At 36.1% G+C, this 14,339-nt stretch overlaps 1 protein-coding gene across 2 annotated transcripts in view; it reads left to right on the top strand.

Moving 5' to 3' along the window:
- LOC150104812 (uncharacterized) overlaps positions 1 to 14,339 on the top strand; it is a 449,875-nt gene that overhangs the window by 128,483 nt on the left and 307,053 nt on the right. For both annotated transcript variants that reach the window (XM_090395370.1, XM_090395369.1), the window contains exon 3: positions 13,156 to 13,779. In XM_090395370.1, coding sequence (XP_090251496.1) covers positions 13,156 to 13,779 — 624 coding nt within the window. The remainder of the gene's footprint in view (positions 1 to 13,155; positions 13,780 to 14,339) is intronic.

Here is a 14,339-nt window from a genome sequence, read left to right as displayed (position 1 = left end):
TTATATTTGAAAAATCTTCCCACTTTGTTTATAGCTATTATATACTGTAATATTTCAGTATAGTTTGTAGTATTCTTCTTCATCATCATCAAATTCCTGATATGTATCCTCAGGGGGATGTACAAGTTAATTAGGATAGTACTACATGAAAATTTACACTGTTACTGACTTTGGATAAACAGTTTTCCTCCTATTATCTGTCAGGACTCCAATTTTATCAGTCCATCTTGGTCTTTTTTCCTGCCAACATGGCAAAGAACACTTGTTTTAGGAAGTTTATTTTGCACTTGGTTAGACAACCGCGCGGTTAGCCTAGTGGCTTTGCGCTTCGCAACCATATGCTTGGGGAAGGAGTGTCCCAGGTTCGATTCCCGTTGTAGACGTGAGGAATTTGAGGATCTTCCTCAGGCATAGCCAAGTTAGCCGGTCTTGGGCGCGGTCAGTAGGGTTTTTTCCGCCAGTTTATCTGGTGTTTTTCATCCCGCAAACAGGCAAACCGGCCCCATGAACATACGCCTCTACAGTCAAAAATATATCCCCCAGCGGCAGACCAGGCGACGGGTCGGTTGGGAGTAGTACTAACAAGAAGTCGCATCTAAAGTAACACGCGGACCCTGCATGGGAAGCGGGAATAACGCGTAGTAGAAGAAGAAAGAAGATTTTGCACTTGGTTAGACTATAATAAATTTAGTTTAATCCTTTATCCAAGTGTAAGCAAACAAAGTTTGCACCTGAACATATCTCCAGGACTGAGGTATGGTGGTACATCCTTTGGCAAACTTGTAGCAAAGGTGGATCAAACTATCATCACTCCTTGTCTTAGTATCTCCTACAATGCAAAGCACATCTCCTTACAGACATGTCTACTGCTATGCATTAAGGGAAGGGCCACTACCCAGACCGGTTTCGACCTTTATTGAGGTCTCATCAGTGGGAGGCAGACCCAGAGTGGTGAAACTAAGGCAGAAGCAATGGAGAGATCATATTGCCTATGCCAGTTGCCTACCTATGTACCACCTTACAGCAATCTCTCGATTAGTGCGCTTAATGCGTTCTTTAAAACAGGTGCATTAATCGAATACAATAACCTATGGGAAAATGTATAATTCGTTCCTCAAATTTCTTTTTTGAACCTTAATTTTTTTAATAAAAGAATTAAGATATGTCTCGGAGCTTCGTTAAAGGAAAACCATGAAACTGAAAGACAATAAAACATTCAGAATATAAATTTAATGATTCTGCTTCTTAACAAAGAATTGAGCTAACGTAGTTTGGCAGGCATTCTGTTTCTTTTTTCCATACAACCAATGGTATGGCCCTATTGCCTCTTCTACTCTTCTGCGAATTTTACTGCTTCTCTCTTCATCTGGGTCAGCCTCTAAGCATTGCTGCTTAAAAACTTTGATTGTACAAAAAATATTTTCAAATTATTTCTGTGAAATCTCTTTTGGCTGACTATCAGTGGTTAAATTTTCTTCATATTCTTTGGGATCTTCCAGCTATGCATCTAAATTTAGCAGGTCGGAATCATTCAATTCTTCAGAATGAGATTTAATTAACTCTTGGATGTTATCATTGAAGGATGTACGAATTGGTCGCCAACATGCAAAATCACATGCTTTATAGATAAAATTTCCCAACTGTTATACGAGCAAAATAGTTACCACTTTAAAAACTACAATGATCATAAAAGAGAAGTTAATTTTCAAACGTGTAATAATAAACAACTCATCCCAGAAGACAGATTGATTACCCTATTATCGGAATGGATTATCCTTTTTGTGACATGTACAGAAGTGTCAAAAGGTCTTGAATCTGTGGGCATACTATAGCAGATGACATAAATTTTTGCAGTAAAAATTTGGAACATAGTGTACATGGAAGTAATGTAGTATGCTATTAAAAATAACTTTGTAAAATGTTTTAAATCAGTAACAAAATTATTTCATTCTGGTGAGCGATTTTTTAAAATAGTTAGCCATAAAAATGTATAGATAGAAAATTTTTAAAATCTGTAACAATTATTTTTAAGATGTATGTAGGCATACTAATCAAATTTTCGGTATCGAAAAAAAATGACGCACTAATCGAGGATTACTGTATTATTAAATTACTCTGGATTTAGAGAAAGATGTTGGAAGTTTATTTTGCACTTGGTTAGACTATAATAAATTTAGTTTAATCCTTTATCCAAGTGTAAACAAACAAAGTTTGCGCCTGAAAACCCTCGAGGACTGAGGTAAGGTGGTACATCCCTTGGCAAACACATAGCAAAGGTGGATCAAACTCTCATCACTCCTTGTCTCAGTATCTCCCACAATCCAAAGCACATCTCCTTGCAGACATTTATTCTGCTATGCATTAAGGGAAGGGCCACTACCCAGACCGGTTTCAACCTCTATATATACACAGGTTGGCAACTCATATAGGTAAATATGACCTCTCCAGTGCTTCTGCCTTAGTATCACCACTATGGGTCTGCCTCCCACTGACAAGACATCAATAAAGGTCGAAACCGGTTTGGGTAGTGGCCCTTCCTTAATGCATAGCTGTATACATGTCTGCAAGGAGATGTGCTTTGCATTGTGGGAGATACTGAGACATGGAGTGAAGAGAACTTGATCCACCTTTGCTACGAGTTTGCCAAGGGATGTACCACTTTACCTCAGTCCTGGAGATATTTTCTGGTGCAAACTTGGTGCTTACACTTGGATAAAGAATTAAACTAAATTTATTAAACACTTGTTTTACTAATCTTTCCTTTCTCATTCTATTTAAGTGACCATACCACCTGAGATTAGCTCCACCAACACATTCCTAAATGCTGACTATGGCAAGTTCTTCCCCAATATCTTAATTTTTAATTTGACACTGCCATTGATGCCATCTGTTAATTCCACTAATCTTCCTCAGCACTCTGGTATAAGCGGTCTCCGGTGTTTGATCAAGTGTTTTATTTCTAATTCACCTCTCGGATCCATAAGTTCAGATTGGTTTGAACACTGTCTTGCATATAACTAATTTAATGTTTTGACTCATTTCTTTCTTATTCCATATAAATTTATTCAGCTGACTTCCTACCATAGCAACTTTGCTAAATCTGTTAGCTATTTCCATATTAAATTTGCCATCTTCACTAAAAATTGCACTTAAATAGCTGAAATGTTTTATTTGTTCTACAGATTCACCATTCAGGATACAGTTGAGTTCAATGTTTTTGCCTATTTTCATTGTCTTTTTATTGCTGATTTTCATACCAAATTTGAATTGAATTGAATAACAACAGTTATTCAGTTTAGTCAGGGAATTGCAGACTTCAGCTGGATTTATTCAGAAATATAACATCATCTTCATAAAGTAAAGAGCTAAGATTATTTTGATATCAGATTTAATACAACTTTCCTTCATAATGTGATCCATATAGATGATGAATAAGAGTGGAGATCATGTGCACCCTTGTTGCACACCTGATTTAACATCAAACCATCTTCCTGTACATCCTTCAATTCTAACTGCTGACTTACAGCTTAATTAGAGATTGTGTATTGCTCGATATAATGTTCCATTTACATCATATAATTATAGCATTTATTTTGAAGAACTTTTTCCAGATTTAAAAAAAAAAAAACCTTAGATACAAATTCTTATATTCCCAAAATTACTCAATGATTTGTCTTAAAGTGGAAATCTGATCCTGACAGCCTCTATTTGGCCTGAATCCAGCGTGTTCTTTACCAAGCTTCCTTTTCCATAACTGTTCTTAACTTTAATCAAGTATATTTGTATATATTTTATAGGAACACTTAGTAGGGAAATACCTCTATAATTCTCGCATTGTTTTATTTCCCCTTTTCATAGATGGACATTATGAGAGCTCTGCTCCAATCATCCAGAATTCGACTCTCTGGTCAGGCCTTCTGAATTATGCAATTCAGCCTCTGTACAACTTTTATATCTCCATATTTGGCCTGGTTGGTCGAGTGGATAGTGTATACGCTCTCCAGCCAAAAGACTGTGGGTTCAAATCCTGCCTTGGGCATGGATGTTTGTGATTGTCTGTGGAAATACCAGTGGTGGCCGGCGGTAGATGCCGTTGGTGTAGTCGAGGTTAGTTGGTGATTGAATGGTGGAGACGGAGTTGTAGAGCAGGTGCCCTACAGGTGCCTCCCTCAATGAGTCCTTGGACTCCTTGGAGGTGTCAAATAATAATAATATTTGAACATTTTTGGTCGAATTTCATCAAATATTCTTTCAGTAGTGTTTAAATAATGGTGGCAGTCACAGCTCAGTTTGTCAATGATTTATCACCAAGTCCACCTCCATTTAAGGACTACATTTTACACAGCATACTATGGGATTTTGTGTTATGAAGTACTTGTGGCATGTATGCATCCTTGTAGTTAAAAATGTGGCAAGTGAGAAATTGGGAAGTGCATGTATGTGGAAAATGTAGAAAATTGGAAGAAATTTGTGATTTAGAAATTAGCATAATGAACCTTAACAGCATTACATCAAAAACAGGTGAATACTGACCGAGAGAATTGAGTAGCATGATCGAGGGTGAGGAAAACAAGTGGGATGTAGATAAAAAAAATAAAAGTAGGAAGTGTAGTAGGTTTGATACATTGTGAAATTTTAGAAAATGGTGTTAATGGGGAGGATGAATGTCAAGCAAGAGTAGGTAGCGTGCAGAGAGAGAGAGATGCAATGAGAGAAGTGGAATGTATCTGTAACGAGTTGAGAAGCTTGAAAGATGAGATTAGGCAACTGGAAACGATGAATGCGAAGTGAACCAGAATAGAAGTGAAGGAGAGTTATTAGAATGATAGAAGGAGAGAGAATAGGAGAACCAGTAAATGAGAGGGAATGGGAGAAAAGTGAGACAGTGCTGGAATTAGGGATGGAGAGATGACAGGTAAGTGAGGGGGACAAGGAAAGAAGGTTTTGGAGGGGGAGGGAGGGATGCAGGTGAGGAAGGAAGAAACAGAGTGGTAAGAGGTGTGATGTATTGAGACTCAATGATCCGGGTGTACAAGACAGAATGCCAGAGGAATGTTTGTCTGAAAGAACAAACTATAGAAATTAAGTGAGGTGAAGGGTCAATGAGATGATTGTGATGATGGGCACAAATAACTTCAGAGGCAGTGTGAATAGAGTGGCAAGAGATGTGATGTTCATGCTTGAGGTTGCACAGAAGGACTGAGAGAGGGAAGATAGTGTATGTGTTGCCAGGTATGATAATGCAGAGCTGCAGAGAAGAGCATCAATAATGAATAGTATAATAGCCAGAAAGTGTTGAAAAAGTGGCTTGGATTATGTAGATGCTATTTGAGGACATAAAGGAATTGTATGTGAGAGAAGGCTTGCATTTGAATGAGGAAGGATGTAGACAGCTGGAAAGAATGCTCCCTGAATAAGTCAAGATGTCAATGCAAGGAAACTAGAATTATCAGGGTGGATGGATGGTGGCAGTGATTCTTTTGGGAATAGTCACTTGGAAAACATAAGGTAATGCTGAATCCAGCAGAGTCTGGAAATGCTATAATTATATGATGTAAATGGAACATTATATCGAACAATACACAGTCTCTATTTAAGCTGTAAGTCAGCAGTTAGAATTGAAGGATGTACAGGAAGATGGTTTGATGTTAAATCAGGTGTGCAACAAGGGTGCACATGATTTCCACTCTTATTTGTCATCTATATGGATCACATTATGAAGGAAAGTTGTATTAAATCTGATATCAAAATTGGCAATGTTAATCTTAGCTTGATGATTCTTTATACTAATGCTAGAAGTTTCCGGAATAAAGGAGATGAATTGATGGTGCTAATAGCATCATTCTGTTCAAAGATTATTGGGATCTCCGAGACATGATTGATGGAAGATGATATACTGACAGGAATAGAAGTAGCAGGATATAGCATTTTTTGACAGGATAAAAAGGGAAAACTTCCTATTCTATCAAAAGGATAAGAAGTTTGTACTGCTTATGATAAATAATGACTTGTATATCCTCTCAGAGAGGAGGATTTGGAACACGATGGCACTAATGGTGTTGAAAGCTTATGGTGTGAGGCAGAGGTGTGTAGGACAAGATATTTTTTAGTGGGTTATTTTATAAGCCTGGGAGCATAGATGTTGAAGAGCAGGAGATGTTTCAGCTGTTGAGCTTGGTGAGTGCAAAAAAAGTGATTGTTATGGGAGATTTTAACTATAGCAGTATAAACTGGGAAGAGTAAACTGCATGTAGTAATAAAGGAATGGAATTTCTGGTATTCTTGTGGGACAAATGTCTTAGACAACATGTAGTAGAAGGAACACAAGGTTCGAGAGTTTTAGGTTTGGTCATAGCATCAGAAGATCTAATTATAACAGATGACATCCCCCCCCCCCATTGGAGAGAGTGACCACATAGTTTTGGCTTGGAAGATGAATAGACATGCAGGAGTATCAAAGAAAAGGGAACATATGTGGAATTATAAGGCAGGTGATTATAATAGTCTTAGATATCAACTTGGGGTAGTTCCATGGATGGCAGAATTGGAAGGCCAGGATATCATTAGTGCTTGAGAAATTGTGAAGGAATATTTGTTAGCAGCAATAGTATGCTGTATTTCATGAGTGAAGAAGAGGATACAATTTGGTGCAAAATGGATGACATACAATATCAAAAGGAAACTGCAGGTACAAAGGAAGTTATGGAAGAAATATAAGGAGAGGGGTGTAGAGCATATGCTTAAAGAATATAAGGCATATAATGCAATAATAAGAATATAATGCAAGAAGAAGAATATGACTGAGGCCAGGAGAGTGACCAGTATGGTAAGGAAATATGAGAAGAGATTGACCCTGATGAGATCCAAAGAAAATCCTAAGGAATTCTTTAGTTATGTGGCCATTAGGAGGACAAATGATTGTGGAAGAATGATATTGTTTGATAAAAATGGGAGTAGAGATTGATGCAAAGGACATAGTGAGTGGAGTTCAATGAACACTTTATCGAAGTATTTCATCCTGGTAAGTTAGTTTAAAAACTAGGGGGATGGGGTAGGTTTGAGGTTTAGAAGTGCAATAAGAGAGTGTGTGTTTCAAATATTGAGTACTCTGGATGCCAGTTACAATGGATGTCAATCTGGATTTCACCACGGGTTTTGAGAAAATATGCTAAAGAACTGACAGTTCCATTGACCTGGCTTTTCAGTGAAAGTCTAGCCATGGGAAAAATGCCCAAGAAGTGGAATGGTAAGATAGGGTGGTAGCAGACTGGAAGGGTCAAACTATAGACTGGTTTGTATTTCATCAGTAGTTGTTAAGATTTTGGAGAAATTAGTGAGGGATCATTTAAAGCTTGGGTAGGAAAAAGAGAACGCAATTTGGTGGAATGTGGACGACAAACAATATCAAATGGGAACTGCAGGTAAAAAAGAGATTATGGAAGAGATATAAGGAGAGGGGTGAAGAACAGATACATGAAGAATATAAGACTCAGGCCAGGAAAGTGACTAGTATGGTAAGGAAGGCAAAACTGGAATATGAGAAGAGTTTGGCCCTGAGATCCAAAGAAAATTCTAAGGAATTCTTTCATTATGTGGTCAGTGGGAAATGATTGTGGAAGAATGACATTGGATAAAAATGGGAATAGAGTGACTGATGCGAAGGACATAGTGGATGTACAATGAATACTTTATTGGGGTATTTCATCCTGGAGAAGTAAGTTTTAATACTACAGGGTATTAATGCAAGCCTGGCTGGCCAAGTGTTTATCTTATCCACTCTCCAGCCAAAAGGCTGCGGGTTCAAATCCCACCGTGGGCATGGATGTTTGTGATTGTCTGTGGAAATACTAGTGGTGGTCGGCAGTAGATGGCATTGGTGTAATTGCAGTCATTTGGTGGATTGAGTGGCAGAGACAGAGTTGTGTAGTGGATGCTCTCGATGAGTCTTTGGACTCCCTGGAGGTGTCTAATAATATAATAATAATAAGTTTTAATACTGAATTTGAGGTTTAGAAGTGCAAGAAGTGAGTATGTTTTAATTACTGAGTGCTCTGGATAACAATAAAGCTGGATGAGATTCACTTTGGATTTTGAGACTAAAGAACTGACAGATTTGTTGACCTGGCTTTTCAATTTCCTGGTGTTCCATATGTACTGGCTTTATGCTGATGTATTTATAATATATTATTTTGTTTTGTCTTTTTTTATATTTAATCTGAAACCTTCTGCATTCACTTCATTGATCACTTGAACTTCAACAAATAAAGAACGTCATTTGTTGCAGTTCTTCCACAGAGTTTCCTAAAAGAACAGTAGCATCAGCAAATCATAGATGATTTAGTTCTTTCCCATTTACTATAATTTGTCAATTTTTCCAATTGAGATTTTTAAAAATTTCTTCTAGAGTTGCTGTAATTAAGATAAAATGGCATCTCCATGTCTAATTCCCTGTTTTATAAGAAATTTTATATTTGTACCTGCTTATAATTTATAGATGTGGTTGAATTTATATATATATATATATAAATCAGCTAACCCCTTTTTATTCCCGTATACAGGGAGTAGGCGAGGCCATTTAGCCCTATCTAACTTTTGGAGACTGAGTGGGCAGTTCAGTCTCCACTGGTACCAATCAGAGATAGATGGCCCAAGGCTATCACTAATTAAGCGGTACTCAGTGAAGAGAGACGGCTCAAATGTGCCGCCATCTCGTGGTCCTTAACCCTAACACAATATATTTAATGTCTGAAATAATGTGGGTTCTACGGTCGATTTTCTTGAGTTTCCGGGAGGAAAAACCTGCTTGCCCGTGCCAGAGATCGACTAACTCGGGAACCGGTCGAAAAAAGGCTTAGAAAAATTTCCTCTAGTCGCCGACTAGACTCGAAACCAAGTCTTCCTTCGTGCGACCAAGCGACGTGGTTGGCAAATGCCACATCCACTGAGCTACACAGGCTCCGTATATATATATTACTAAGTATATCGATTAGTTTTTTTTTTTTCAGTTATTTGATTTTTTAGGTCTTCTAAAATAGCTAATGTTGAGATTGAATCAATTGCCCTTTCAAAATCAATAAATGCCAGACCTAATGGTTTTTGGTATTCATTTTTTTCCCCGATGATTTATCTTATTACATACGTGTATATGATCAACAGTGCTGTAGTTTTTTTTTTTTCTGAATCCTTTTCATTCTGGAGATTGGCAAAAATCTGTTGCTAATGATTTTTGTAAAAATTTTACAATTTTTTTTTTAAATAATTTACACAATATTTTTTGAAAGGTGACTGACACTGCAGTAATTTTTAATATCTTCTCTGTCTCCTTTTTTTAAAAACTATAATAAGATACCATTATTCCAACTCTTTGGTATTCTCTTCTATCTTAGGCAAGATGTATAAATTTAATTTAACATGGTCATGAGCCATGTTAAATTTAACATGGCTCACCACCTGCTTTCAGAACTTTTGTCAGTAACTCTTCCTTCACCTTGTATCTTTCCACTGCTCGTGCTACTCATTACATACTGAACTTCTTTGCTTAAAACATCAGCATATTTTTTTCTCTTCTATTCTAGAGTATTACATTTTTGTTTTCATATTGGGTTAAGTCTTGGGAATCATCATATTAGACACAGAAGGATTCTGTTCTTATGATGTCTTCTTTATCTTTAATTAGTACCCTGTTTTCAACTTTAAGGACTTAATTTATTATTATTGTTTTTTTTGTAGATAACTTTTCTCCTTTTAGACTCATATGCTTTTCTATTATAATTCAGATTTTTTTGGGGTTTGAAGTTTCAAATTTCTTGTGTCATCCTTTTCCTATTGTTTTACACAGCTCCATGAATTATATTATACTTCTCTCATCTAGATTTCTTCATTCTTTTCTTTGTGAGAAGGTTTAGGGATTTTTCAGATAATTATATTTTCTTTCATCCTTCTTTTGGTTAATTCCACCAATATCTGTGGCACTATTTAATGGGGTATCAGTTATTATTTGCTAGTTTTTATCCAAGTCTTCATTCATATCAATATTATAAAACTTTTCTTCTTCTTCTGTTTCTTTCTGGAAGAACTCTGTTTTTCTCCAAATTTGGTAAATTAATACTCTTTTACTTTCAATCAGTTACCATCTTTTGTTGATAACAGTTTTTGATTTCGGTGGCATGTTATCTGTGTATATTTTAGTTGCTTACTGATCTTTCCTTCTCTGAACATACTAATTCTATTTTTTTCCCCCTTTATTTTGTTGATTTTATAATATTTTGGGTTGCTCATCATTCTCAGTCACTTAACATCATATCGTATTTACTTCAATATAACTCTCCCTCGCGTATAACTCGCATCCCTGATTTTACTTTATGGAAAAAGGAATTAAAAGTTTTGCATATACATCGCACACGAAAAAAGTTTAAACACATTCACGTCAGGGCAATAGTAACTCGCTTGCCATGGTAAACAACGTCTTCCCCAACAGCCACTAATTGCAGACACAAGAAAAACAAGTAGTTTTATTGTATCACTGAATAAGGTACAGAGGCATTTGCAGTCTGTGTAATATATTTGTCAACAAATAGTGCAATTAGAGACATCTGGGATAAAAATGGTACTAACTAATGAATCACATGTCCCCCTCCCACAGAAACTATGCTTCATAGACTCAAGCAAAACCGTTTGTTGTACCGCCAAGCACAGTATCTAATAAAAACTATTGTCCAAATTGGAAAATGTTGGAACATTTTTCCAAATTTTCAGTTACATGAAATAAGTGTTTGTTCAGTTGCATTTGAAATTTTCGATGTCATTAAGACAGATCACAAAAGCAAACTTCAAATAAAATTCTACCAGATAATTGAAACTAATGTGCCATGTAATGTGTGTGAGTCTGCCTGCCAGAAGCAGCATGCAAACAAGCAACAATAAAATTAAACCAAATGATTGAAACTTTGTGTCAGTTGAGCCTGCCCACGCGATGCAGAAGTAGTACACAAACAGTAATGAGAAGTCCTGTCAGAACGATAAATGGATAAAACACCATCCCAACGTGAAGGTGTTAAAACTAAGAAATATATAGCAAATATTGTTGTGGCATTTTCAGATATTTTGGAATTCGGTTGAAGAGAATCAGCATTTCAACTCAGCAATTGTCAGCTTTCCTTTGTTATTGAGTCACACGATCTTTTGTTAATACTGCACCAATCATATGCACGTCTTCATAGCTGTTCTATCTTTACCAGCCTACTATTGCTGTCTGTTTTGCACTCCTGCTTTAACTTTTCATTAGTCATTTGTGAAGGATTGTTCGTTATGTATCTCAAGTCTTGTAAATTACTAGTAATTTTTGCTTGAAATAATTGGAAAGAAAATGGCACTATTTGGGTAGATGACTTTCACAATGCACACAAGGAAACCGCTCTCAAGGCCGGAAGTAGCGATAGTGAATAGGAGATTCTTGGTAAGTCATACTCATTTTCAGTTTTTTTCCTGAAAACTTTAGTTTCCAAAAATCTCCACATATATCTCTCATCTCTCACCATGATTTTTTAACTTTAATTTTTTTGGGGGAAAAAGTGCATAAATATGGTATGATAAATATTTCTTCATCATTAGTGTTCTGTCTCTTGAGAGGCCTAATGGTATATCTCAGCAAATTCTCTTCCTTCTATTTCCTCTGTCTTTTGCTTCCTCTTTCATTTCTTGATATCCTCTTGTGCCCATTATATCATCAAACATCATTAGTCGTCTCCTTCCTCTTGGTCGCTTTCCTTCAATTTTCCATCTATCATTCTTTTCAGTAGGCTGTCTCCTCTTAATACATGTCCTATCCAGTTATGCTTTGTCTTATGGTCTTTAGTAAATTCCTTTCTTCTTCACCTTTTTGCAATACTTCTTCATTGGTAATTTTTTTTCATTCCACTTTATGTTCTCCATAACCACATTTTAAATGCCTCCAATTTTAGCTTCTTTCTTCCCAATTGTCCATGTTTCTGACTGATATAAGGTCATACTCCAAATGTAACAGTTCATATGTAACATTTTTTTCATGATGACTGGAGGGAGGGAGAAAGAGCTCCCGAAAAGTTACAAATGCTTTTAGCTTGATTAGAGAGTCATAAATATAAAGATACTTTCCTATCCATATTAAGAAATATTCCTCACAGAACTCTTCCACTTAGTCCTTGATTGTCATTTTTTTTCTTCACCTGTCCAATTTTTTTATATTGTCTGTCCATTTTATTCTGGGTCTGCATCTTTTACAAGTTCCTGGAATAAATCCTTCAAGAACTTGCATTGGTAGACCATTTGATCTACTGATATGACCAAGCCACATAAGTTGTTTCCTTCAAATCTTAGTTATGATGTTATCTCTTGGACCGACAGAAAAACTGATTCTGGATCTTACTTCAAAATGTGTGATGCGATTAGTGTATGCTATCTTTAGGAGTCATCTATAGCATCGCTTTTCATCTTCTTTTAGGTGGGTCCAGGTTTCACTTTTGTATAGAAGTACTGAATGAACTAGTGTGTCAATAAGGCATAATCTGTTTGTAATTGTAAGCTTGTCATCTGTCCATAGTGGCTTTAGTTTTTGGATCGCTGTTGTTTTTGCAATTTTTGTTCTAACATCCTATCTTGATCTTCCATTTTTATTAAAGATATTGCCTAGTTATTTAAACTGATCAATTTCTTTTATGGATCAATTAGTATTTTTTCAGTTTCTTCTACAGCACTTGCTTCTTGGTCAGAAGCACAGATATTTGTCATTGTTTTGATTTTTGGATACTTGTATGGTTAAGCTTTGTTTTTTAAGAGTATAAGCTAATTTTGTGGTGATTTCTCTGAAGATGTGATTTGTTTTCTGCTAGAAGATTAATATCATCAGCAAACTTGAGATAGTTTATTCTTCTTCCTCCTAGCATCACTCTAATATCACAGTTCCCCAGGGTTTCATTTACAACATATTCAAGGAAGCAATTAAATAACATTGTTGATTGCCTTTTTGCTTACAGTTAATTCAACATATGTATTTCAAGTTGGATGTGGATAGCTGTCTCAAGATTTAAACTAAATATTTTCTAATTAAAATGCAAAATCTCAATTAAAACTCTCTCTCTCTCACACACTTTTTTAATTAATTATTATTTTTTTTTTCAGGTTTACCCTCCTTTGGAAGATGAGACCACCCGTCGTATAAAGAGTGCACTTGGAGACTTCACTGAAGTCCAGCAGTATCTAATCAATGATCCCAAACACTTAATAGGGATATCATCACGCTCAGTACCCGGTGCTGTTGTGTCTAGTCGGCCTACCACAGGAAATAGTGATCATGCAAGGCATTCTACCCAGCGATCATCAATGGGCACCCATCCGTTGTCTTGTGATAGCATTAAGAAACCAGTTATTCTCAATGGCCAACACAAAAGTGCCACAGGAGGCCATACAGTTGGCAGTCGAACGTTATCCTCCACAAAACCCAGTGACAGCAAATCCATTAGGCAAAGGGTTGAACATCCACCCAAGTCAAATTGTAGAACTCGTCCACCACCTCATCAAGATGGTTCATCTCAGCCAGAAAAAGAACACATCTCTTCCACATCTAGTTCAGATAGTCTGCCTCATCATGTCAGCAATCATAATTCCTCATTTCTTTCTAGTGGTGTGTCATCTAATAAGAGTTCTCCATTAACTCAACGAAATGGAATGTTACTTAATGGAGCTGTTCGTCAAAACAGGAAGAGTGGAAAACAGAATATACAGAAGCTTGATATTCCTGAGCCGGTTAGTGCCTTTCATTGTATGAATTTAATTTTGAACATAATGATTGTTACTTTAGTTCTTACCATTACATTTTATATGTATTATATTTTTATATTCTTGAATTTTACAGATTGTAACTTGTGCATTCATAAAAATAATGATTGTGAACAAAAAAAAAAAAAAAAAAAAAGCAACAATTCATTATAAATATCTTTACAGACAGAAATACCTTTATAGACATGATTTTTTACGACAAAATTTCCAGTATTGCTTATCTGTACACATAAGCTAGACCCTCAATTTCCTGTTAGATACTTTCAAGGAATTGGGATATTGTGATGGTACTACATTATTAAGAAGCTAGCAAAAGTTTTTGTGCGTGTTACATCCAGTCTCCTAATACCCAATGTTCTTGACCACTAGTAACAGCCATACTTGAGGTGCAGTAGATCATGACTGCTGTTTTTTTTTATGGCTGTTTATAAAATTATTAATCACATATATCTATTTTTTATTTTTAATAGGTATTTCACAAAAACCATCCTAGTATGAGTTTTAAAAAAAGGGAAAGGTCAAGGTTT

Source organism: Typopeltis vanoorti, chromosome 7 (assembly GCF_054136105.1).
Source record: "Typopeltis vanoorti isolate ZY-2024b chromosome 7, IOZ_Tvanoo_1.0, whole genome shotgun sequence".
NCBI lineage: Eukaryota > Metazoa > Arthropoda > Arachnida > Uropygi > Thelyphonidae > Typopeltis > Typopeltis vanoorti.
This window is presented reverse-complemented; position numbering and strand designations above follow the sequence as displayed.